At 37.4% G+C, this 27,052-nt stretch overlaps 3 protein-coding genes across 3 annotated transcripts; 1 reads left to right on the plus strand and 2 right to left on the minus strand.

Annotated features, from left to right (window-relative positions):
• Positions 1–325: 325 nt before the first annotated feature.
• On the minus strand, positions 326–6,386 carry pigf (phosphatidylinositol glycan anchor biosynthesis, class F). Its single transcript, XM_020940697.2, has 5 exons — positions 6,019–6,386; positions 5,389–5,480; positions 5,189–5,305; positions 4,430–4,538; positions 326–628 (listed from the first exon to the last, which is right to left on the minus strand). The coding sequence occupies exons 1-5, from the start codon at positions 6,244–6,246 to the stop codon at positions 515–517; spliced, it is 660 nt and encodes a 219-aa protein (XP_020796356.2). The 5' UTR covers positions 6,247–6,386; the 3' UTR covers positions 326–514.
• Positions 6,387–6,955: 569 nt separating this feature from the next.
• cript (cysteine-rich PDZ-binding protein) lies at positions 6,956–10,458 on the plus strand. Its single transcript, XM_020940693.2, has 5 exons — positions 6,956–7,088; positions 7,281–7,346; positions 8,760–8,814; positions 8,905–9,008; positions 9,643–10,458. Exons 1-5 carry the CDS (start codon positions 7,073–7,075, stop codon positions 9,705–9,707), a joined length of 306 nt encoding a protein of 101 aa, XP_020796352.1. The 5' UTR covers positions 6,956–7,072; the 3' UTR covers positions 9,708–10,458.
• Positions 10,459–12,767: 2,309 nt separating this feature from the next.
• Positions 12,768–27,052, minus strand: gch2 (GTP cyclohydrolase 2). The gene is made up of 6 exons (XM_020940699.2): positions 26,704–27,052; positions 21,932–22,041; positions 20,097–20,152; positions 17,053–17,084; positions 15,022–15,106; positions 12,768–13,708 (listed from the first exon to the last, which is right to left on the minus strand). The coding sequence occupies exons 1-6, from the start codon at positions 26,984–26,986 to the stop codon at positions 13,579–13,581; spliced, it is 696 nt and encodes a 231-aa protein (XP_020796358.1). The 5' UTR covers positions 26,987–27,052; the 3' UTR covers positions 12,768–13,578.

Raw genomic sequence — 27,052 nt, forward strand, 5'->3', positions numbered from 1 at the left:
AGCTAGTATTTGTAAAATAAATAAACATGATTAGAATAAAAGTAACATTTTCACATTTTCCTTCCAAAATTTAATCTAGTAACTTTTTAAAATAGCTGATTAGAGTTTTTTAAAAATGTCAAGAGAACAAGAGAAAAAAATATCTGATGCAACTGGATTTTAACATGAGATGAAGGATTTTAAAAAGCTTACAAGGTATTATATGTATCATGATACAATTGCACCACCTTGAGGCTAAAAAGGGAAGTAGTATCTGGTCAATAAAGATGAAGAGCACTGAAATTCTGAATATATGACGTGCTAAAAAAAAAAGGCGAACACAAGATTAACAAAAGAAGCATTTTATTAAAATTTACAGAATATTTTCAACAACAGATTTAGTCCTACAATATTTGATCCCAATACAAAATAACCCAGTATTTCCCTTTCCCAGCAGAAGCAATCAGTCATCAGTGTCCCAATAAATAATTAGTAAAAATGAACAAAACTTAGAAAATGTCTAAAACTCTTTGCGTCACTTGCATTTGTAAGTGAGCTGCTTTCGATGGTAGTGGATCCAGGTGGGGGCAGCGAACAGTCCCGTCAGAAAACCAAAGGTGGCGCCAAAGCTGCAGGACACAGGCCAAACCTACAAAGAGGAAAATGTATTTATTGTTTATTTTTATGGGTCATTCCACGCCAAATCTTCGCTGCACCATCTCAGATTTGCCTGAAAAAATTCTAGGAGGTTCACACACTTTCCAGTAAGTCCAAATTTTAGCTCCCAACTCCTTGTAGTTTTGTAGAATATGACCTTTTACACATGTGCTTTTGGTTTATTTTGTTTATTTAGATTTCTGGGTCCTTCAAAGATGCCCTCATATTTAGTAGAATTTTCAAGCAAATTCAAGCCCCCCAAAATCTATGATAAACCAAAAGCACATGTATAAAAGTCTAGATTCTACAAATACATGTGCCAAGTTTTAACCCTTGAAAATTTGGAGGACCAACCTTAAATAGTTTTTTAGATACAGCAATCTAAAAGTGGCTCCTCGGAAAACTCTGCTCAAAACATGTCAGGGCGGACTTGACAAAATATTTTTTAATGACAAAACTATAAGGAGTTGGGAGCTAAAATTTGGGACTCTTCCTATTAGGAAGTGTGTGAACCTCCTAGAATTTCTTCAGTCAAATCTGAGATGGTGGAGTGGGGGCATTCAGAGATTTGGTGTGGAATTATGCAAGTTAAAGGTTCACTATGTAACTTTTCAGCTAGGGGTATGTAGGCCTATGTATTTATTCACTTACATCTGTTTTATTGTTAAGAACATACCTTATATAATACGTTATTTTTAAAAAAAAAGTATATTTATTTATTGTCAGTAGCTTTGCCTCTCCACAAATCTGACCTATAATCTGTAGCTTGTCTCCATGGAGATAGAGAAGATAAATGCCATACTGTGGGACATTCAAGTCAAAGCAATAACATTTTCGTGAAGGCAAGCAGGTGGTCGTAGCCTGATTCATCAGCCAGTTTCACTTTGTGGAAACCATCTGACCTCGCAGCATTAGGATTTGTTCGCTTGACAGTAGGCGAGTACTTTTTCAATTTAATCGCTGCTATTTGGTTGTGACGTATGTACTGCGCCAAATCCCGTAGGAAGAAGGACAATAACCTCTTTCCCCTTGATAAAATTCACCAAACATTCTCTTTTTCTGGCCTTAAATCCTTGATCTTGGGAATTGTTGCCAACACAGAATGTCTGTCTTTGTCTACATCCATCTTGACCGCTTTGTTTACTGTTGTGTTTTACCACAAAAGGGACCCAGACAGACACTTGACTACTGCGTAGCCGAAGCTAATGATTATAACAGCGTTTGTTAAGACAACTGAAGGATTTTGAGCTGAGAAAAAGTGCATGATCTAAAAATAGGTAAAAATCGCCACAAAATCCAACATTTTTGAAAGCCCTGTCAGCCGAACACGAGCAGTTTGTGATTACATTGCGCTCTATGAGAAAAATCTTTCGGCCCATGGGATTTTTTCGACTGTAATACCACTGAGTGGCCACTACGTCAACTCGAGGCAGCTACAAGCTAGCAATACTGTATCCAGTTATTTTAATAGATCCATGGTTTAATGTCATGGCTTCACAGATCTTCACTGATTGGCCGGTGCGTGGTCTACAAACTTCCAAGGTTCTTGCAAACCGTCTATTGTATTCTGATTTCTGACCTAGCCGCTGGAGAGAAATGAAATTGAGCGGAGGTCCTAGGTGGCACCAGCCTGGTTAAGGTGGTAGGCTCTCCCCCAGAAAAGTTACAAAGGGCAACTTTAATTTCGCACCAATCAAGTTTATTTTAAAAAATGCTTTGTAAAATAGCATCCTCACAAATAGAGGAAAAATCTTCTAAATTTAAAAGTCTCAAAGAAAATAACGAAAGCCAGACCCAAAGGACTAAATCCAGGACTAAAACCGAACACTGACAAATTAAATGATTAAACCTGGACTTGTCTAGAACACAACCAGGTCAAATCTACAGATATATAAGTACAATCCTGGGCCCCCTGTTGTTCAATCTCTACATGCTGCCATTAGGCCAGTTAATAAGCAGCAATAATGTGTCCTACCACAATTATGCAGATGACACTCAGATCTACGTCTCTCTGGCAGCAGGAGACTATGGACCAGTGGACTCACTTGGTCACTGCATCCAACAGATCAGTGTGTGGATGCAAAACAACTTTCTCCAGCTAAACTCTGACAAGACTGAAGTCATAGTGTTTGGTCCACAGAAACAAAGGGACAGTGTCAGCAGTCACCTCCAGTCTCTCTCTCTAAAACCTTCAAATCAGGCAAGAAATCTAGGGGTAATAATGGACTCAGACTTGAACTTTAACAGCCACATCAAATCAATAACATCCGCAGCCTTTTACCATCTAAAAAACATAGCAAAAATCAAAGGTTTACTGTCTAAACAGACTTGGAGAAACGTATCCATGCGTTTGTCTCCAGTAGGTTAGATACTGTAATGTTCTGCTCACTGGTCTCTCCAAACGAGCTGTGAGACGCTGCAGAACATCCAGAACGCTGCAGCTCGGGTCCTTACTCGAACTAGGAAGTACGAGCACATAAGTCCTGCGCTCAGGTCTCTGCACTGGCTTCCTGTGCCTCAGAGAATAAACTTTAAAGCAGCTCTGCTTGAGTACAAGTCTCTCCATGGCCGAGCACCAAAGTACATCTGTGACATGTTAGTGTCATATGAACCATCTCGCACTCTGAGGACCTCAAGGACCGGCCTCCTGCTGGTGCCCAGAGTCAGGACTAAACAAGGGGAGTCAGCGTTTCAGGTTCATGCAGCTAAAACCTGGAACAGTCTTCCTGAACATGTGAGACAGACTCTTCTGTGACGCTGTTTAAATCCAGGCTCAAAACATTTCTGTTTAACTGTGCATATAACTGAAAGGTTTTCATTCCGCACTCTTCTCTCCAATTTATGTCTCTCTTTTTTTATTTTAATCTTCACGATTATTTATGTTTTGATTTGTTTTTATTATGATTTTAATGTATTTCTTATTCTGTAAAGCACTTTGAATTACTTTGTGTACGAATTGTGCTATACAAATAAACTTGCCTTGCCTTGCCTTGCCTACTTAATTAGGAGTAATAGTGGCTACTAGTATATATATATATATACACAAAATAAAAATATTGCAATAGAAACCTGTACTTCAGTTTGAGATTTTGATTTTGATGAACGACTTCATTACAACCATTTACCCATTGTTTCCAGCTTTGAAATTATAATTACAGTTTTGGCCAATACTTAGTGAACTGAATAATAAAAAACATATTTAGCTATAAAAGGCCAGGCAAATTTTCACATCCAGTGAAGTTAATTATAAAAGTTAAATTATAAATGAGGAAATGAAGTTGTGTTGAGCAAGCAATGCATCCATAGCTGCTGCAACATATTGAGTTTACATTGTTATTTATTATTATTTATTAGTAGTTGAAAACACAGTGGCTACTGGAGGCAGCACACTCACACCACAAATCTGCAATTGCCCCCCCTCCAAAAAAGCCAAAAAAGGACTTGGAACAGTAGGAAATAATATTAAAGCACCATATTGCACAGTTTAGCTGAAAAAAGTTGATTTAGTGTTTAGTTCCACTTTAAATTCTGTCTTTCTTTTCCTCACCTGTCTCCTAAGCTGCTGCCATCCATCATATTTAAACTGATTTATGGATGTCAATTTAAATTTTTAGCAAAAAAAGACAAATGTAATCACAAATCAACTCAATAAAAATGTAATGTGAGAAGATCTGATAAATATCCTACAGTTCACTATTTGTTGTCCATGCATGTATTCAGTAGCGTTAGAATATGTGTACATTTGTGAAGTTTTGTACCATTGTTTGTTTGTTTTTTATTGATGTGGTCTCACCTGCCAAGGCCTGTCCCAGTCCAGTGGAATTGGAAATGCTCCAAACCAGGCTCCCACCAACGTGCAGGCCACAGTGATCTGCAGACAGGTGTCCCAAACTGACATAGCCCTAAAAAAAAGAGAAGAGAATGAGAGGAGGGGGTAAAGACACTGGGTATGTTTAGGGATTTCTTTTTGACGTGCCGAGGTTTTGCAAAAACCGGCCGGCCCCGGATAAGCGGAAGAAAATGAATGGATGGATGGGTAACTGCTCAATGAAACTAAACTGAATTTTTTATTTATTTTTTTATTCATTGTACTTTGTCTTCTAAATACAACAGTCTCTCCATTAATTCATAGAGTAACTGATACATGTCACCAGGGGTTTTTGATTTTCCTTTTCTGATCTAATTATCGGGTTATGTGATTATTCTAGTTATCTGATTTTGTCTGGCCATGTAGTTGTACACACTGTATACATTTTTTCTTTGCATTTGACTCATTCATTCATTTGTTTCATTTCATTATTGTACATTTTTACACTTGCTCTTACAGATATAAAGTTTGCATATTTGTACATAATATGCCACAACTCATTTTATTAATCAGTTTTTATTTTTTCTATTTTGTAGCAATGAGTTACTGTGAGTATTTTGTTCATAGATTGAAAGAGGATATGGGGGATACCAAACTCTACACAAAAATACCATACAGTGTCCATTATTGGAGTGAGGAAAGAGAGAGGATATTAAATTTAACACATTTCAGAGAGATAATTACCCATGTCGACTGAAGACTCTTATCCAGGCCTGAATATTTGGACCAAGAACACAGAGGCATCTCAGAGTGGTCAGAGACGTCAGCAACACAGAGAGGGAGAAGGTTTCTAATGCAGAACTGGAAGAAAAGATACAGTTTTGATTAAGTTAAACTAATAACTATTTGGATGTTTTAAGGCAATAAAACTAGATGGTACTCACTCAATCAGGGGCGCTCCATAGAGAACCAGCACAGTGTGGAAGAAGAGGCACGAAAGGAAGAAGTAGAGACACGAGCGAAACAACCGGGACAGCTGAAAAAAGGAGAGAAACTTTATTAATAAACTTATAACATGTGACTATACCGTACAAGTTCTCAAACATATCTTAAAGGTCCACTGTGTAACTTTTTGGTGGAGGGTCTGCCACCTGCTTGTTTCTATGGATGTCATTGCTCTGCCTGGAATGTTCCACAGTGTGACATTAAACAGCTCTACCTTACATTTATTCAGTTACAGATGGTTTTATTACTCAAAAATACCTTGAAAGACAGACATTCTGACTGTGAGCAGGGTTGCCTCTCCATAGATCTAACCCATAACTTGGCCTGGTTTGATCTCCATGAAATAGAAAGGTTTAATGCCATACTGTGAAACATTCCAGACAAAAGTTCCCAATTCCCAATACAACTACTACTACTATTACTACTCCTAATACAACAACAACAACTACGACTACTACTACTACTAGTCCTAATACAACGACAACTACAACTACTATTTGACGGTATACAAAAATACAACTAGCCTAAATAAAAAACACCAATACTGAACTGAAATCCAGTGTGTTCACCTTGTATCCGACCGTGTGCTTCTTGGCTGGAGGTGTGACCCCGAGGAGCCAGAATACGGCGGCGCTGACCCCGGTGACCGCTGCGGACACGGAGTAGATCCAGACCAGGTGAGTCCCGTACACCGAGAACCCCGGGACGAGAACCGCGGGCAGCACCGTGGCCAGGAGGACCGAGGCGGCGAGGATGGCGTGGCACGACCCCATGGCGCGGATCTCATGGTCCCACATGATGGCGACGGTTTCTATCTACAAACGTATACTGATAAATTGGCCCAAAAATGCCCTGAAACTAAATTTTAATTCGAAGAGGGAAGGTCCATTTGTCACGATTCGTCCATTGATAAGCCTTTCAATTTCCGTAAACACGACGATACACTCATTTCCGGTCAAATTTTCACAATAAAATATTCTGTCCTTTTTTTTTTTTTTTTTTTTTTTTTTTTTGGTCCCCCAGATACCTCTTTACCTCTTTATATTTTCCATCTATATAGCAAATTACTAATAAATCAATATTGTATCAACTTAATAATAAAATAATAATAGTAAAATAATAATAAAAAAAATAATATTTATAATATGTTAATTAGTTACCAAAGCTGTATTCAATGTATTATGTAGTTATGTAGTTAAGTTATATATTATGTAGTCGATGTATTTAACTTGTTGCAATGACATTTTACTAATTAAACGGAATGTCTTTTATTATTATTGTCTTTTATTTAAAATCTCAAACTTATGTTCTTCCTCTCAACAGTTAATTTCTTTATCTATAAAATATGCGACTAGAGCGTCGGATTGTACTTGTTTGGATCATTTTAAAAGAAACTATAAGCGGAATGGCTTTTGTTTACATTCTTCACCTTCACTAAAACCCATTATCCAATCACAAGACAGTTCTTTTGATTGACAGTTATTTTATCCAATAGCAGTTGAAAATGTACGTGACGCGTCAACAAGGTGACACAAAGTATACCGGAAGTTTACATATTACAGTCCAAGCTAGTTTTCGTCCTCTTTTGCTTGTTCTTTCTTTGTAATTTGAAGAGACGTGAAGATGGTTTGCGAGAAATGTACGTATCACAACTAACAATATATTTACATTGATTTACTTGTATTTTGTTGTTTTGGACAATCTACAGCGGGCAATGTTTAAAGAAGCTACGCAGTTTGGCTAATGCTAACTGGCTAGCTTTTTACCTTTGCCTTGTAACACAAACTCTGCTTTTGTTTATTACATTGACATTTATTTTGTCTGGTTTTAGGTGAGAAGAAGCTGGGAAAAGTAATTACTCCAGATACGTGGAAAGATGGAGCCCGGAATACAACAGGTGAGACAAGAACAACGTCAGCATTTTGAGAGTGTTGGAAACAAGCTGTAAATTTGTAAAAAGAGCACATAACATTGTTCATTTATAATCTGAGGGTCTGTTGTTGCTTTTTTTGTTTTGTTTTATGTTAACTTTGAAGCATGGTTTCTATATTTTAGCTAAACAAATGACAATAAATTCCCCTCTTTATTGTTGGTGGGGGTTAAATTGGTCAGAAATGGGGACAACTCAGAGGTTTCTTGTATAAAACTTTGACAAATCAGTGTGTTTGGATAAATCTGCTGCGACAGGGGACACCGGGCTCAAAACTGGGACTGTTCTGGGTAAATAAGGACGTCTGGTCACTGTTGTTGGTTTTTTTTCATTCATTTATTTTATTTGTTTGAGCCAGGTACAACAAAATTCGAAAACAATAAAAAAAAATAGTGATATGTACATGAGCATATTTGGGACCTGGTGCTCAAAAGGAGTAGGATGAAGTTTAAAAAACTTAGGGAGTCCTACCCCAGTTGTTTTACATAATCATGTGGTTCACTTTTTTAAAATATCACCTTTGGAGTGCTTACCTGTCAATTGCAAAAATATACCCACATATATACAAAAACATATCCACACATACAAACATACATATGCATGTACACACACATGTACACACATGTACACACATATGTACAAATATACATACATACATACATGCATTATAGATATCCAGTACATTTACTCAATATAAATGTTTATACACATGCATAACACACATATACATACATGCAGAAACATATTTTCCTTTATGGTCGTACAAATTAATAATAATGTTAATGTAGGCACAAAGTTTATCGTTTATGATCGTATAAAATAAACAGTAATGAGAATGAAAAATGTAAGGATTTTTTGTTTTCGTTTATGGCTACTCTAATTCAAACAGCTCACAACATTTATAATAATAATAATAATTTATGTTGTAAAGTGCATTTAGTAATGTTACTTCTCCACTACCACACCCCCACCCATGCCCTCCGATCAGCTGACGCCAACCTCCTGTCTCCCCCCAACCAGGACTAAACATAAGACCTGAGGTGACCGGGCTTTCTCCGCTGCTGCCCCCACCCTCTGGAGCTCCCTGCCCAAACACATCAGAGACTCACCCACAGTCGTCATGTTTAAAAAAGCCCTAGAAAACCCACCTCTTTAAAAAAAAAAAAACTTTCATTAACTGTTTGTCATTGATTGTTTTCTCAAGTGTTTTTTTTTTTTTATAATCTTAGTAGTTATTGTACATTTTAATTGATTTACTCCTTGTAAAATGCTCTTAAGGGTTCAATCACCTCCTAACGGATTCTGTAGTAATGTATATGTTATGTAATGTTCATGTATATATGTTCTCAATTTCTTCATTGTTTTCTTTCTTTTTATCAGAAAGTGGTGGTCGAAAACTTAATGAAAACAAACTTCTGACTTCAAAGAAAGCCAGGTGAGTAGTTATAAATTATATCACACAAAGTTGAATTTATTTGTGAGTTATTTCCTGACCTGATCTCTGTTTGTGTGTCTTGTGTTTTAGATTTGACCCGTACAGTAAGTCAGGCTTCGCCATCTGCCGGATCTGTAAGAGCTCCGTCCATCAGTCTGGATCACACTACTGTCAGGGCTGCGCTTACAAGAAAGGTAATAATGATGTTACTACTGCTAATATTCATAAGCAATACTTAAGAAATTCTTGTATTGCGGCCGTAAGTAACAGAGCACAATATAAATATAACATAGTAGGCCCATTTAAAGGGCCACTAAACACCTAAATCACTTTTTTCTTCTGATTACCTGTCTAAATGTGTTAAAATAGACACATAAAACTAATCATACGGGGCAATTTGAAGATTAAATAGAGGTATAAAAGTACATTAAAGCTGCACTAAGCAGCTTTTCTGGTTGAGGGTCTGCCACCAGCTTGTCTCCATGGAAACCCTACTGCTATGCCTAAAAGATTCCACACTATTAATATAATGTGTGTCTGTCACATTGGAGACAAGCAGGTGACATAATCACCAGACCAAGTTTTTCATTTATTTTAATTTTATTACATTATTTTGTTGTAATAAAATATCTGTAATTCAATAGATATAAGTCAGTGAGGTTTAATACAATCCCAGACTCATCCCCAGAAAGTTTCCTAGTTTCCTTAGTTTAAGTCGTTTAAAAGTGATTATCTTAAACTCAGAATGTGCTTTATGGGCTAAAATGGCACTTTCTGGAATGCAGGAATTATTTTTCAGAAATTTTGATCCTCTTCATTTCATTTCAGGAATTTGTGCAATGTGCGGCAAGAAAGTTTTGGACACCAAGAACTACAAACAAACATCCGTGTGAGGAGGAAATCTGCTTGAACTGAAATCAGTCCAGTCTATGAGTGGGGGGCAAACCTGTGCAGAGTCTGAATTTTTCCTATATCCACTCTCACAATATTGCTTTTGTTGTATATTTTTTCCTTATTGTCTCTTTTATGTGAAGTATCTTGTACACCACTGTATTGTCCTGCAGCTCCATAAGCAATGTACAGTCAAAAAGTAAGATCGAGTATGGTTTAAATTAACCTTAACATTCATCAAGATTTGAGTATTTTTGTCTTGGTTTGATTTAATTGCTGATGTGGCCTAGATTATTTGTCTTGTTTCACCATTTTAGACTGGTTTCAAGATAATTTAGCTTGAAATGAATAAGACAATACATCTGGCAGTGGCGTCGGTGCAAATTTCTGCACAAATAATAATAATGATAAACACATAAAATGGCTTAAAATAAAAAGCAAAGATATGGAAATAATTTGATACAAGTCGTGTCATCTAGATCCATGAAGTCATTAAATAAAAGCTGCAAACCTTCAAATTTAGATGCATATTCAAAATTTAAGTTATATTTTATCCAATGAAGACTGTAATTTTATTTTTTGCAGTGTGCTGTTGTCTTCTGGTTATTTTCACATCTCTGAGGCCAAACCCGTCAATATAATGTGTACATTTTGCATTTCTGAACCTTGTAAAGACCTTTTTATTTGCTTTTAAATTGTTCTCAGTTTGTAAAATAGTTAGAATTTTGAGTGAATAAACCATTATGACAAGAACCTCGAGTGGTTTCTATCTAATCGTAGCCGCTTACGTCAAAACAATCGTCATTCGCCAATCGCCCTCTCCGCTTGTAATAGGTTTAGCACTGATATAATCGTGTTTGGATATTGCGCGCAGTCATGGTCGCCTTACTGTTAGAGATAGAGGTAAAAGTTCATGGTATTTGAAATTTAAAAGGGCGTGTACGGCCTCAGGGCTCAAGCTGCACATGCACAACACACTGGTTTTTATTATTGATTTAAAACGTCAAGAGCCAGTGCAGGTGGTGATGTAAGCTACTTATTTACAGCATGGAAAGCACAGAGGCATGTTGGGTAATCTCTTTCTCAATTAGGCTCACACACACAGTTCATTGTGAAATATTTTAGCTGAAACAGTGATTAAAGTTTTATTTAGCGTGAAAAAGATTGCACACTACCATTTTTCCCCCTCTGGTTTGGTTTTATGAATGAACACAGATTCGGTTTTAATTCTGCATGTTCAAATTCTGATTCTTTCTACAAATGTTTGGAAGAAATACAGAAATATTTATCACTTGAAAGAAAAATGCCATTACTCTAAAATATTTGAAAACAATATTAGAGATTTTAAAGGTTCATTTTGTAATTTTTCTGGTTGAGGGTCCGTCAGATGCTTGTCTCCATGGAGATGCTTTTGCTTCATCTGGAATGTTTCGCAGTATTGGTATTAAACTTTTAATCTTTATGGAGTCAAACCGAAGCAAGTCAGTATTTCTAGGTATTTTTGAGCTATAAAACCACCTGTAATTTAATAAATGTAAGTATCGAGCTGTTTGATGTCACACTGTGGAACATTCCAGATAGAGTAAATTAAAAACAAAGCAGGTGACCAACCAAAAAGTTACATATTGCACCTTTAAGTGTTAAAATAGATGAAAATGTTATCTTTTTTAATTTAAATGTTTATTTTTTGTTTATTTTTTTCTTCTCAGTATTATTGATCCTCATTATTAATTATTAATTTATATGTGCATATATAATTTACTTTATTTAGTCAGAGTTGCAATCGTTACTGTAAAAATGTACATAATTTCACTCGATAATTTTCAGTTTCAAGTTGACAAGTGCAAATAATAATTTTGTTATTTAATCACACACAATGTACAACTTAAGTGTATTTATACATTGGAGAGAATTAAACAGTAGTAACATCAGTCTTAATAGTGATAATTTTTTATATATTTATAATTGTAAGTGTTTATAATATCCTGTCTCTATGGACTATGTTTTCTAGGATTGACTTTGAAGAGCCCAAAATACACTGTACCTTCAGTCACCTATAGGCCCTGACCTGTTACGGGTTCACTCACTGCTGCACATTATATAAGAGCAGAGAATGTGGACATGGGTGTATTTGCTCTGAGAAAACTTTATCTAACATCTGTTTCAACTTTGTGTCAATAATTGTGAATCTAAAGTTAAAAAGACTGACAATTTAAAAGCAAAAGCAAAAATTTCAATTCAAATGCAAAATGTAAAGCACCTTAATCTGGTTGTTTCATTTTTTGTAGTTTTATAAAATGATATATTGACTTTATAATACTGAGTAGTCTAATATAATTTAAGTTCTACATGTTATTGTACATCATTTTGAAGTAACAGTGCTACATGTTTGTGTTAAAATGTTTGACCCACTCGGTAGTAAATGTAGTGTTAATATACTACATATACAAGCCCGTAACTTTACCAAAACTGACCAAATGAAGATGAAGGATTTAAATTCTAAAGTAATAAGAAGCTGGCTTAAAAAGGGCCTACCTTCAGTGAATCAGTGGCTAAAAAAATAAGGAAATGTATTAAATGTAATAATTGACTACTCAAAAGACATTCCTTCATTAAACGCTGGACAAAATGGTCAGAATATAAACAAAAAGTCAAACAAATCTGCTCCTCCGCATCCTTATTGCAGTAGAATTGTGCCCCAAGTTTTGTATTGGTTAAACTTGTTTTTTTGGGGCTTTTTTTACTGCATGAAACTTGAAAACCTCAGTAAATAAAAAGTATATATATTTTTTTAAAAGTAAAATTTGTATCGTCTAATATTTATAGTTTTAAAAAGTCAGTCCATGAAATTGTTAGAGTGTAATGAAGAATTTGCAACAATCATTGAGTTTCAGGTTTCTTGTTAGATGTAACATTTTGAGGGCTTTTTGCAATTCAACGGACATCTCTAAATTGTCAATCGCTATGGCAACCGTTAATTTCTCATCATTCAGAAATCTACGTAGAGCTGGAATAGGCTTGAGTAACCACAAATAAAATAACCCAAACTTAACAGCTTTTATCTTAATCTAATTTAATTCAATGAAACTCTAAATTACATGCTACAGAGATCACTGCTACAGGCTACATATCTTTGCATTATTTCAGAAATAATCTTTACAGTTTACACTTAAAAATGTCGTACAGTATGTTACAAGGACCATAAAAACATTTGTATGCTTAAATACAGTTTTGTGAAAAGATAAAACATTAAAAACCTTTGTAACAGCACCAGAGGATTCCCCGTGGTAACAAGGAAACAATGAAGATGTGAACATCAAAACAAAAACAAAAATTGCACTGAAAAAAGGTAAGACTGTTTTAAGGCCGTACAATCTTAATAATTCAAGGCACCAAATTTCATTCACAGTGAAAAACACATCCTCACACATGGCTCAAAATCCTAAAATGGTAAGGAGTCTGTCTGATGGTAGTAGAGAAATTGTTGGATCCTACATTTGGAGCAAATTTTCGTAACAATTAGACAACAGTTAGTGTCAAGAAAGGATTAAAAAAGTAAACACTGAGTTTTTGTTACGCAATTAGCTCGTGTAAAAGTGATAGTTTGGGTTCATTAGTAGGTTTGTAAATGTTATAGGCAGTCAAATAAAAATTGTAATTGCTGTCAAGTAAAATGGATGTATGTTTTGAATACTACTATTAATGAGATTCTAGAGTATAGAGTATAGGAAAATATAAAGTTTTGTTATTAAAGCCAAAAATGATTTCCTATTCAGAAACCCAAACCATGACTTTAAACAATAGTGGTTCAGCAGGATCCTCACAGAGCAGTATTCTTCAGAGGCGGAGGAGGAGTGGACGCTGTGACGGAGTTTAGGATTTGTTTGTCAGGGTCAGGAACTCCTCCCTCGTCTTGGGGTCCTCCAGGTACACCCCCAACATGGTGCTGGTCACCGTACGGCTGTTTATCTTCTGCACCCCGCGCATCACCATGCACATGTGCCTGCAGACGACAAGAATGATTACTTTACTACGTTAAAAAAGCTACTGTGCCCGTTTGTTTTCCCAATGCACAGTAAACGGTTACATTTTTATACAGCGCTTTTCACACACCAGTGTACACAGACACAAGGGGCGAGGTGGGTTAAATGTCTTGCCTAAGGACACAATGACAGCAATGACACTACCAATATTGTTTTTGTTGACAGCGGAATTCAAACCACCAACCTTCAGATAAGTGGACAAACACTACGAACGGACTGAATGCTGCAAAAATGTGTCTTGCCCCAGTACAGATGTATAAGCCGCTGTTGAGGCCAAAATATGTTCTCCTCCAATTAGAAATTATTTAACTGGCTGATAATCAGGAAGTGTGTGTTAGCATGCCGGTTTGCTTTACGATCACAAAACTCAGCTTTGGTTTCTCAGTTGGTTTACAAGCTTTTTGCAGTCACTGAGTATTTAGGATGTTCATAAGGAAAGTGAAGAATAACTTTGGACCACTGCAAACTGCTTAAAAGTGCCCCATGTCGCCTGGGAGTCAAACCCTGGACCTTCTTGCGGTGAGGACAGTGCACTTACTCACTGCATAGCCATTATATTAGTTTTCGTTGTGGATTAAACACCATCAAACCCAAACTAATGCAATGGCTAAAAAAGACAATTACCGGCTGCTCTGGAGGTTGGACTGGCTGGCACACTGAACAGTTTTAAAATAGTTATTTCTTAGTATTTCTAAGAAGTGCAGCTTGTACAGTTCAAAGGACAGCAGTTATCGGATTGTGTGATTTGAGCAGTTTGTTTTTCCTGTATCCACGGCAACTTTTAATACAACAGGCTTTCTCCACCAAATATGGCAGAAGATGTTCCAGAGGAAACACTTGGCCTGTCTCATCACTGATTGAAACAACAGCGTCTTAAAGGCTTTCCTGTTGTGCCTATTAAGCTCACCTGGCGCCCCCTGGAGGCTGCTGTGATTTTGAGGGATGCTTTTGTCCTGAGGGCTTTTACTCTCCTCAAACTGCTCTGACACTGGACCTGATTACATGTTGCACTTTTGTTTGGGCTTTCTATTATTGTATTTTACTGCTCTATGTGCTCAAGTCACCCTTCGGATTGATAGAAATTAAATTTCAATCCCAACAACTGCTTACTGCGATCGTGCTCTTGGGCTAGGACACTTCAGCGTGTGATGTGTGAGTGACTAATTGGTGGTTGCTGAAGTTGCAGAACAGACTGGCAGTCGTACTTTAGTCATTCTGCCCCAGGGCAACTGTACAAGAGCAGCCGTGTAAAGTTAAATGTGTTTGTACTCACGCTGCCTCGATGACCACAGCCACTCCCAGCGGCTGCAGAGCCTCTGAAATCCCCATCGCAATCTGCTTGGTCAGACGCTCTTGAACTAAACAAAATCAGAAAAAAAATATTTTAAAAAAAGTTATAGCTCATCATATGTGGATGGAGATTCAGAAAATAAAAGGACACTGCAATTTTCTGAAATCACTCAATATTCCAATTTTGCATATTCTCCGGCTAAAACAATTAAAAGAGCCCATATTATGCAAAATTGACTCTTATAATCTTAAAATCATATTACAATGCTGTTAACGCATCAAAACATACCTGGAGCTGTGTTTTGTTTCATTCACACACGTTTATTATTAGACTGTCTACATCTCCAACGCTCAAAACGCTCTCTTCCACCTTATGATGTCATGAAGCTACCTTTTACCACAATTCCAGGTCTGAAATGAGCCAAATGATTCTAGTGAAGGTGTATGGAGTTTAAAAACAGTGGAGCACTTCCTGTATGAGGGTGGAACTCAGCCTAAATGTGCAATGTTTGTGTGTTAAACATGTAAATGAGACAAAACACAACTCCAGGTTTGTTTGTGATGAGGAAACCGATCAGAAAACACGATAATATGAGCCCTTTAAACATAAAAAAAAAAAAAAAACATTAGTGCAATCTGCCAAACCTGGATATAAAGTGACATTTCTGCACTTGTGTTGAATTTTAAAGGACCATTCACATTTAGAGAGATACTTTCGTGAAATTTTGTAAACATCACTCCATCACTCGCATCAGTGCAATGACCCAAATCTGTATGGTCCTCGTGATCGTTGTCCAGTCCATCTTTCTGTAGTTTCAGCAAGTTGGTTTCAGAGATAATATTGTGGATATTGTTCAAGCGTAAATATTTGTTTTGGAAAAGGTCATTTTAACTGTACAAATCTGTACTTTGCACAAATATTGTAGGTCAGAATTCACATATACAGGGCACAGCAATATTAACTGGCCCCAAAAAGGTTTTACACACAGAATCACTGCGTCTAAACCAGGACATTGAAATATGACAGATTTTTTTAATTTCTCTTTCAGCTTAATTTGGTGGGATAATACATGTTGTAAATATAAATAATAGTTTTACATAAATAAAGAAGCAGTTTGGGAAGAAAAGTTGAAAAACGTGTTGAAAATTACAGGAAGTAGAGTTCTGTTTTAGAAAGAATTTGTGTAATTCGTTCATTCATTTTTCAATATAAAACCAAAAATAATTAACTATTTTCTTCATTATTTGTCTCCAAAAAGCAAAATGAAAAAACTGATAATAATTAGTTTTTTCAGTTTTCGATTTTGTGTTTAAATTGAATAATGGAAAAAAACGGATAATGGCCGTTTACCGTTTCCGTGACTTAAACTGTGATGCCGGACTTTTGCGCTGCATACGGACTTAACCAGGACTAAACCAGGACTGAACCAGGACTGAACAAGAACTAAACCCTTGTCAGTCCTGGTCTGGTCCCAGTCTCAGTCATGGTCTGGTCCTGGTCTGGTCCCGGTCTCAGTCCCGGTCTCAGTCCCGGTCTCAGTCCCGGTCTCAGCTCCGGTCTCAGCTCCGGTCTCAGCCCCGGTCTCAGTCCTGGTCTGGTCCCGTCTAAGTCCTGGTCTCAGTCCCAGTTTTGTCCCGGACCTGATTCAGTCCCTGGATCAGTCCTGGTTCAGTCTGGCAGTTTAAGTCACGGAAACGGGAAACGAGCCTTATCCGTTTCTTCCATTATTCATTTAAACACAAAATTGAAAACTGAAAAAAATTAATCATTATCCATTTTTTCATTTTGGTTTTGGAGACAAATAAAGAAAACAGTTGTTTTTTCATTTTATTTTTGATTTTATATTGAAAAACTAATGAACGAATGATACACGGATTAGAGATAAATAAAGAACACAATTTTAAAATCTGTTTGGAATAATTGTGGATTTTGAACACAAATCTTAGTTCAAATCTAGCTCCAATTTAAGTATTATTAATTAAAAATGTTTATTATATTTAGAAATGTACTCACCTTGAAGTCTGCGGCTGTAAATCTCCACAATCCTAGACACAGTAAATAAAATAAAAGGTCAATTCCACTGCAAATGCAATAATAATTCACTTTGACCTGCTTTGTCAAGGTTAGGGTAATGTTTACATGGCAAATATACCAAAGTTTGTCTAAAAACCCATCGACTTCTGTGGGTATGGCGCCGTGAGTTTAAGCTGATATTTTAGTAAAGAAAAGAGGAAACGTTGTGATGATGGCGGCAGGTTATTCCCACAGCTGTAAAAGGATTTTCTCATGATAAAGTTTGGACTTGTGTTGGGCCGGATCAGACTCTAAGCCTCCAGGTCAATGCACCGAAATAACAGAAGAACGCACTCGACCGCTAATAATTACACAGGCATTTTCTGCACTGAGAGAAAGGGGAGAGAGGGCAGTTTATAGCTTTGTGGGACCCTATGCCATTCAGAAAAAAAAAAAATTATATCTATCTAATAAAAAGTCCTTAAAATGGCGCCTAGAACAAAAAGCCAAAATCCATGAATAGGGCCCTCAGACTCCCATTTGTGTCAAGAGATTTTAATTTTTTTTTTTTTGCCAATAAGAAGGTGCACTATGGAACATTTTCTGATAAAAGGTACACCATCTGCTTGTTTCCATGGAGATGTTTGCTTGTGCTTTGCCTTGAATGTTCCACAGCATGGCATTAAACTTGAATTATCCATCGCACACAGGTAATCCTGATCGGGATCCATGGTAAAGATGGACTATGTAACTTTTCTGCCATTTGCTTAACTGTAACAAATCATCTCCACAGACATAAGCAGTTGGTGCCACCTTGCGAAGTTACAGGTCAGATCTATGGAGGACAGAGTCTGCTCACAGCAAGAATGGATGCTTTTCAATACCTGTATGCCATATATACGCACACTACTGGTCAAAAGTTTTAGAACATCACACTTTTTCAATTTTTTTACCGTTTACTGTTGACCAAAATATATTCTAAACTTTTGATTCCTGAAAGTGTCCACCTTTGGCAGATATAACAGCTGAACACACCCGTGGCTCGTTCTTTTTACAACAGAAATCAAATATTCTTCAGAAAGTTCTTCCCAAATCTGTTGCAGAAGTTTCCATAAATGTGTGGCACTTGTAGGTTTCTCGGTTTTCACTCTTCTGTCCAGTTCATCCCAAACCAGCTCGATTTAAGGGTTTAAGTCTGGACACTGTGCTGGACACTCCATGTTTTCAAGCTTTACCATCTTGCTCTTTTTTCCTGAGGTAGTTTTGGCTGACCTTGGACTTGTGTTTTGTTGTCTTCAGTACTTAACTTTGTACAATTTCCAGCACTTCATTGAACTTTCATGACTTCAATTACAATAAATAACTGGAGAAAATTAGGCTGTTCTAAAACTTTTGACCAGTAGTGTATATAATTAAGATAGTAGTCATGTCTAACACCATTCTGCATTCTAGGCAATGGAACACATCTCCATGGAGACAAGGAGGTCCACCAGAAAAGTTAGTGAGTCTTTATATGCCTGACTGATAGGGATGCAACAATACCCAAAATATCATAGCCTCCAATTAGTGGACCATCACAATATATCAAATTACAAGTCACTTTGATTAAATTAAGAGTTATGTTGCAGCAATAGCTAAAAAGACAGAGGGAACTACATAGACCATGGTCCTTTGCTCCATTTCAGTGCAGACTACAAGAAGAAATAACAGTTCTAAGCACTTTTAAGTCTTAGTTCTTTGGATTAAGTCTTGTCAAGGCTATTATTGTTGTTATTGTAGGATTAGATATGGTTCCTCCCCACCATATGTGAGCTTTCCTATGATATTGCAATAAATATCGTACCGTGAGGGTCATACTGTGACGATATTGAATCGTGAGACTTGGATATTGTTTCATCCCTACTGACTGATACTTTGCAGTGAGATCATAATGGGGGTGTTCTGGTATTACTAAACACACGCAAAAGTTAGTTCGAAACCTCAAGAAAAAAATGCAAAATTATTTAAACAACACATTTTCAGGAGTTGTGATCAACACCAGCGTTAATGATCCAGTTTAGGAGTTTGAATTTCAACAAAAAGGTGAGAGTGACAAGTGAAAAACTGAAAAATTGCAGGCTAATGCTAGTGAATAATTTTGTGTGAGAGGGATTTGTTTAAAGGGACAGTTCAAAATTTTGGACATAGGACCTCTTTTCCTTGTGAGCCAAAGTGTTGGAGACGTGTGGAGACACTTTTTTAAATATTCCATCCAGTCCTTGTATTTGCAGAAGTCACTGGTGTTAGACTAGTGCATGTCAATGGCCATAGTTATCCTGCCACTAAAAACAGTCTTACCCACTCCACAAAACACCCGAAGCAAATCTATTATTACACCAGACTGTCCATGTGAATGTCTGTGTTGATAGAATAATATTTGAAATAAAACTAACCTTGCATCGCATGAATCGTCGTATGTTGAGGAACTATTTTCTCATATATCAGACCACCAATGCTAAGTTTTCTATCAGGAAGTAGAACTCACTGCTGCTGCTCAGACATAAATCCTTCAAATGCAAGGTTGGTTTTACTTCTAAAATTATTCTATCAACACAGACATTCACATTGACAGTCTGGTGTAATAATAGATTTGTTTTGGGTGTTTTGTGGAGTGGGTAAGACTGTTTTTAGTGTCAGGATAACTATGACCATTGACATGCACTAGTCTAGCACCAGCGACCTCTGCAAATACAAGGACTGGATGGAATATTTTAAAAAGTGTCTCCACACGTCTCCAACACTCTGGCTCACTAGGAAATGAGGCCATGTCCCTTTAACTACAACCACTGATCTGTTGTAGTTCCAGTTAAATCAGTTCTTTATGGTCTGATTGTTGTAAAAATAATAAAGGTCAGATTAAAGTCAAACTTGAGCAACAGAGGTTCACACTTGAGTCACAGAGGGGTGTTACATTTTTACATTTACATCTCCCAGAGAATGTTGACGACGCCCAAGTATCAATAAAAAATTAATTTACTGATAGTGAGTTTGTGCATACACATTACCTGGCCAGTTTGCTGAGTCCCACTACTTTTTTGTTTGGGATGTATCCGATGTGGACCTAGAAAAGGACAACATGAGTAAATATGGAAGAGCCTTGTTCAAACACAACCTTCAATTCAAAAACACAGGCCACTGACTCCTGCAGGTTAAAACTTGCACAATGATCAGATCAATACTCCTGCCTAGACAACGTGAAACACACTATTTTGTACCTGTGTTGTCAATAAAAAAAAAAAAAGGGTCCATTTTCTGGTCTATGTTATAATGTTTCATCATCACAAACAATAAACAAAGCCTTGGTATTGCCAATCTCCACTGAACAAACAGGAAAAAAGGTAGTTAAACTTGAAAACTACAGCTTCATGACATGACAAGTTGGAACAGAGCATTTTGAGCTTTGGAGATTTAATCAGACTAAAACGGTTTCTCAAACATGTGTGAATGAAACAAAACTCTAGGTAAGTTTTTGAGGCGGTAACAGCACTGCAACATGGCTGTGAGCTCACAAGAGTCAATTCTGTGTAATGCAGAACCTTTAATATTGACTTTCAAGAGCACATTAAACCATTCACTAACTGGGTCAAGTGTCTACTAGCCTGATTGATCAGCCGGTTTCACTTCATGGAAACTGTCTGACCTCACAGCATTAGGATTTGTTCGCATGACAGTAGGCGGATACTTTTTTAATTTAACCAATCACTGCTCTTTGGTCGTGATGTATGTAATGCGCCAAATCCTGTAGGAAGAAGAGCAATAATGAATTTTAATTTGATAAAATTCACCAAACATTCTCTTTGTTCCAGCTTTAAATCCTCAATCTCAGGAATCGTTGCCAACACAGAATGTTTGTATTCGTCTACATCCATCTCGACTGCTTTGTTTACTGTTGTGCTGAACCATAAAAGGGACCCAGACAGACGCTTGAGTTTGACGTCATGGCTTCAGATTTCCACTGATTGGGCGGTGCGCGGTCTACAACTTCCAGCGTTCTTGGAAAATGTCTAGTGTATTCTGATTCCTGACCTAATCCTGACCTAGTGGCAGTAGTCACATTAAAACTACTACTGCTGTTGTTTTCAATGAACAAAATTTAATACTAAGAAAGCAAAATGAAGCACTTAAATGGGGGAAAAAATAAATAAATAAAATAAAAAATAATAATAATATGTATTAAGATTTTGATTATCTTGAAATTGGGTACTTCAGTTTGACATCATCATTATTTCCTAAAACAATGACTTTAAAAAGGTATTTTGCAACTTGTCTGGTGGAGGTCTGTCACCTGTTCATCTCCATGGCGATGTTATCACTTTCCTAGACTGTTAAACTCATCTGTCTCCACAGTGATAAGCAGGTGAGGCAATAAAATCTCCATGGATACAAACAGATGGCAGACCCCCACCAGAAATGATACACAGTGAATCTTTACTCTTGCATTTTCATATTTTCCATCTAAAGCATGTGTTATGTCCAAATCCAAATCCACTTTATTTCTGTAGCACATTCTACAAATAAAGTTTCCAAAGTGCTGCATAGAGATTATAAAATGAAGACCACAAAAAAGTAAATTGTCAAAATTTGGTCATATGAGTCCTAAAACAATAAAACTAATAAAATGTAAATAAAAGCAAAAAACATAAAATGTGAAAGTGTACATAAGAGGAATACAAATGTTTTGGATGCAGAGGCAAAGTTGGGTCAGAATCACATTTTTCTGAGTTGACACTAAGCAATAAGCAAATATTATGACATGAAATATTTTAAAAAGTACAGGTGACATTAGTATATTCATTTCAGAACATTTCAGATTTTATGTATAAACTAAATGGCCCCTTACCTTGCCAAAGAAAGGCACCAGGTGATGCTCGCAGAGGGAAAACATGTCTATATCCTTCACGATCACCATCTCGTTGTGGTCCTCGTCGAAAATCGCATCATTTAAAACGTCTGAAAAACACAAAACAGGTCCATAAATCAATCGGAGAAATGAGCTGTTGGGAGCCAGAGCCATGGACACTGCTATTATCGGTCAGAACGATCAATGGAGGGTGATTCATTCTTTCGTTTCCTGTCCATTCAGGCTGTAGAGTCAGTCACCTGCACGTCTCCTTGGAGATGTAACTGCTTTGTCTTATATATAAAAATAAACCTGGTTGTCAAAATGGAGACGCTGGAGAAGTTAATGGTCAGATCTATGGAGAAACAAGCCTGAACACAGCACGAATTCATGTTTACCAAGGTAATGTTGAGTTACAAAACATCTGTGAGTGAATAAATGCAAGGCAGATATGTTTAATTCCCTACTGTGAAACATATTCCAATGCCAAAACCTTATTTAGGGCCTGTTTATGTGAGAACGCTTGAGGGTAAAAACTACAAATTTTATCAGAAGTGCCTTTCGTTTAGACGGTGACGCAAAAACCTGAAACCACCCTCCTCCAGAGTGGAAAAGTTGAATACGCTCCGCCGTAGCTTTTCAGTCTACACTGCCCAAGACACAAAACTCTGGTCAGATCTGCTCACGTCGAGTACGCTTTTATGTCACTTACAATGCTTAAAGCCTAAACCTCTGTTCCAAATTCCACAACTACTTCCAGTAAGATTCACCACCACACCCTGGGTCAAAGCGCCTGCATCTCCACCATCGTCACTTCATATGACTAATATTATTAAAGGGCCCACATTATGACATTTTCTGAGTTACAGACCTGGAGTATTTTTTTTTATTATTCACTCACACATGATTAACACACAAACTCTGCATAATTAGACTGAGTTCTCTCAAGTTTAAAACACCCTCTTCCACCTCGTGATGTCTTGTGGTAATACAGGAACCTTTTAGACTCCATAAAGCTTCACTAGAATCATTTGGATTATATAAACACTGCTAATCACGATCACAAAAAACCTACTCAGAGCTGCAGACTCAGGTTGATACTGTCTCCCACTCCATCCTCTTCAAACACATCCTCTCTAAATACACTGGACTGACTGGTAAGTGTGCTTTCTCGGTTTCATTCATGCTTTTCCAACAGACAACAGTTATGTGTATGCACGCAGATTTCCTCCCGAAAACACTCGTCTAAACGCGGAATAAAAAGTGAAGATGCTACGCCACTTTTGCGTCTTCTGTTCAGACTGTCATCTTGTAAACGTAGCCTCAAAAAGCTTAGGACATCGGCCACATGCATTTTTTCACTTTTATTTCACTGTTCCTCTGTGAATTTGCACTTCTACACGAACCTGATGTGCGTTCTCGGTTTTCATTTGAAGAAATAACATCTAACTCTCCCTGGAGACAAGCAGGTAATGAACTCTCCAATCTTAGAAGTTACATAGAGCATCTTTGAGGAGCAGATTTTAAAAACATGTCAAGGATCAAACAGAAACAAACTAACTGGTCACACTGTTCACCTAAAAGCCTTCCTCATTTAAAGGTGCCCTGGATACAGCCAAGGCAGCTCATTACTCCATCATCATTAGCAGGCAACAGAACAACCCTCGTTTGTGCTTCGAGTGCCTTGAAGGTGGAAAAGCGCTATATAAAAATGTGACTATTTTCCATTTACTTTCCTCCACCATTAAAAAGGTACACTGTGTAACTTTTATTTTAATTATTCACTTTATTTATGAGACAGGGACAGTGCACAGTATACATTTATCTTAACAGGAGAGATGCTTTGTTAGAGCTTTGTTAGTTCCACCTGAAGTCCTTGGTGTATGTTTTTAAGGTTTAGGTTTTCTGGTAGAGGGTCCGCCACCTGCTTGGCTCCATTTAGACATTATGGATTTTTCATGGCCAAGTTACAGGTCAGATCTGTGAAGAAGTGGTCCCACTCATGGTAATAATGTATGATTTTACGGTAATTCAGGAAAAAAAAAAAATGCAATTGAATAAATGCAAACTATACAGTATTTGTTTAATGCTGTACTGTAGTAAATAAATAGTAATAACATCACCATGGAGACAAGCAGAAGACCCTCCACGAGAAATGTTACACAATGCACTTTTAACCAACTTCTAGCTCCAGTGGACCTTTGTTAGCCCGATTCATCAGCCAGTTTCGCTTCGTAGAAACCGTCTGACCTCGCAGCGTTAGGATTCGTTCGCTCAACAGTAGGCGGGTATTTTTTTATTTAACCATAACCAGCTATTTGGTCGTGACGTATGTAATGTAAGCTTTTCCCAAATCCTGTAGGTAGAAAGGCAATAACGTCTTTCCGCTTGATAAAATTCACCAAACATTCTCTTTGTTCCGGCTTTAAATCCTCAATCTCGGGAATCGTTGCCAACATAGAATATATGTCTCTTCGCTATTGGTTGGCGCACGAACTCACACTTCTGGGATTTTTGCGAACTGTCAAGTGTATTCTGATTCCTGATCTAGTCGCTGGATAGAAATGAAATTGAGCAGAGGCACTAGGTGGCGCCAGACCGTTGTAGGCTTGTCACAATAATTACTATAGAGTTATCGCTCAATAAATGTTGTTAGATGGAGGTCAATGTTTATACTGATACTTTTTCTTTGTACTCGTGGGAACGTTTGGTCTTTTCTCTATTCTATGTTTAGATTTAAACAGTACAGAGATGAATAAGCAACATATGACTCATTATAGACACAACTAAAGTATTTCATTTTGCCGTTTATTTATAGCCGTTTGTGTTTTTAACCAGACTATACCTTTAGAATATCTTTCTCAGGATAGTTCTACTTTAAGATTATTGTGTCATTGTCCTAAATTTGTTTCAGTTATTATTGTTTATAGGGTTACATTTTCTTCAGCAATATATTGTTCATCAAAATTTGTTACTGTTCCAAATTCCACAATTACTTCCAGTAAGATTCACCACACCCCGGGTCAAAGCGCCTGCATCTCCACCATCAGCACTTCTAATATTATTAAAGGGCCCATATTATGACATTTTCTGAGCTACATACCTGGAGTTTTTGTTTTTTTTTATTCACTCACACACGTTTAACACACAAACCCTGCATAATTAGAGTTCTCTCAATTTGAAAACACTCTCTTCCACCTTGTGATGTCTTGTGGTAATACAGCAAGCGCTACACTGTGTTTTTAAACTCCATAAACCTTCACTAGAATCATCTGGATTTTAAAACAAGTCTAATCAAGATCAGAAACAACCTACTCAAAGCTGCAGACAGAGTTTGATGCGGTCTCCTACCTCTCAAAATACATTTGACTGACTGGTAAGTGTGCTTTCCTGGTTTCATTCATGCTTTTCCAACAAAAAATGGTTACTATCCAAAGGTGTGCCACAAAGTTCTGTGCTTGGTCATTCACATGCTCCCTCTTAGACAAAAACATGGAAAAACATGGACTTCCACTCTCATACACTAATAATACACAACTTTATATTTCCACCAAGTTCTCTTTCTTCCATCTTCCCCCTCCATGCTTCCTCCTCCTTGATTCCTCTCCTTAATTCTGCAGGAAATAGGTGAGGAAGTCCCACCCACAGAGAGGAGACACCAGGAGGAAAGTGGATATAAACTCCTCGCTATTTGATATCTTCCTCCTGAAGCCTCCCTCATGGTTACTCCTTCCCTCCGTGGTTTTTTTTGGGACACCACTTAACAGACCACATTGACTGACAGCTAAAAAATAGAGGACTGAGGAGAGGAACCAAGGAAAAGGAAGCGAGGAAAGTAAATTGAGACACCGCCAGGCCCCTTTGAGCTGGAAAACTCTCCCCTCCGCACACGCAAACAGCTGCTGAAACCACTGATCAGTTCAAATAAGTTCAAAACATTTGCTTAAACTGGCCTTTAATCCCACCTAACCTCTCTCATGTGTGTGTTCTGTGTTTTATTGTGACGCACTTTGGGTTTCTTGAAAAGCGCTATTCAAATGAAAGGTAATAGTACTAATAAATCACTATAAATATGAACTAAACTACCAGTGATCTCATGCATTTCTGAGATCAAAACTACATTTTTGTATGTTAATTAGGGATGTAACCATATCCAAATCTCTCTGTACGATATTTATTGTGATATTTTGGAGATATGATTGTAGATAGGACACGTTTTTTCTTTTAAAATACCCTGACAAGGATTTGGCGTGAGTTATTACCGTGATAATCTCAAGAATTCAAGTAAAAACATCTCTTCGTGTTGTCTGTGCTGAAATGAATCATGGGATATGTAGTTCCCGAAGTTTATAAGCTGTTGCTACTGTTAAAAAATACATTTAAGCAAAGAAACGAGTAATTCAATATATTGTGACAGCCCACGGTATTATTGTGAGATTTCGGTTATTGTTACATCCCTAATGTTACTATATAAGTGCTCCACTGTGTTTTTAAACTCCATACATCTTCACTTGAATCATTTGGATCGTGTCAGCCCTGAAAATGCCAATCTCTACTCAACTAAAAGGTAAAAATGTAGCTGTTGACTTGAAACTACCACTTCATGACATCACAAGGCGGTATACGTGCAACTCTACGTTATAACAACATTATAACATGGCTAAAAGCTCACAAGAGTCCATTTTGCGTTGATATAAGACTTAAAATGTGCAGTTTAAACAGAAGAGACAAGCTGCCTCCCTTCCTGATTGCACCTGCAGCCTATGACTCACCGTAGATGGTCTCGTGGTAGCCCTTGGTGAGGAACTGCATGGCCTTAGCGGCTCTGAGCGGAGTCCGGAGGAGCCCCTCTCGGTCCGTGTCCTCCCCGAGCTCGCGGAGGATGCACGTGTACGCCGCCTCGATGGCCGGGAGACGGGACTTGTCCTCTGCCTCTTTGCGGGAGGTCTCGTGCTGTCGGTGCACGGTGGACTTTTTGGTGTCGATGATGATTTCGCTGAAGCCGTTGTTGATATGGACATCCACGACGTCGTTGCTGTTGCAGTGGCCGTTCATGTTGAGTTTTGGAGAGAGGCAAAGAGAGGCGAGAGGTCCCTACGTGCAGGTCAGCAGGAGGAGTGA

The sequence above is a fragment of the Boleophthalmus pectinirostris genome, unplaced genomic scaffold, assembly GCF_026225935.1.
Source record: "Boleophthalmus pectinirostris isolate CB_2022bp ecotype Guang Dong unplaced genomic scaffold, ASM2622593v1 HiC_scaffold_14, whole genome shotgun sequence".
Classification (NCBI taxonomy): domain Eukaryota; kingdom Metazoa; phylum Chordata; class Actinopteri; order Gobiiformes; family Gobiidae; genus Boleophthalmus; species Boleophthalmus pectinirostris.

What these genes read in the sequence shown, in the direction of transcription:
- pigf (XM_020940697.2), bottom strand. Translation starts at nt 6,246, where the DNA reads ATGTGGGACCATGAGATCCGCGCCATGGGGTCGTGCCACGCCATCCTC. An exon ending in TATGGAGCGCCCCTGATTGA is followed by an intron (nt 5,306 to 5,388) that starts GTGAGTACCATC and finishes CTTTTCTTCCAG; the next exon opens with TTCTGCATTAGAAACCTTCT. An exon ending in ACTGGGACAGGCCTTGGCAG is followed by an intron (nt 629 to 4,429) that starts GTGAGACCACAT and finishes TCCTCTTTGTAG; the next exon opens with GTTTGGCCTGTGTCCTGCAG.
- cript (XM_020940693.2), top strand. An exon ending in CTGACTTCAAAGAAAGCCAG is followed by an intron (nt 8,815 to 8,904) that starts GTGAGTAGTTAT and finishes CTTGTGTTTTAG; the next exon opens with ATTTGACCCGTACAGTAAGT. An exon ending in GGGCTGCGCTTACAAGAAAG is followed by an intron (nt 9,009 to 9,642) that starts GTAATAATGATG and finishes ATTTCATTTCAG; the next exon opens with GAATTTGTGCAATGTGCGGC.
- gch2 (XM_020940699.2), bottom strand. Translation starts at nt 26,986, where the DNA reads ATGAACGGCCACTGCAACAGCAACGACGTCGTGGATGTCCATATCAAC. An exon ending in GGACTCAGCAAACTGGCCAG is followed by an intron (nt 17,085 to 20,096) that starts GTAATGTGTATG and finishes TACTGTGTCTAG; the next exon opens with GATTGTGGAGATTTACAGCC. An exon ending in TTACAGCCGCAGACTTCAAG is followed by an intron (nt 15,107 to 17,052) that starts GTGAGTACATTT and finishes GATTTTGTTTAG; the next exon opens with TTCAAGAGCGTCTGACCAAG.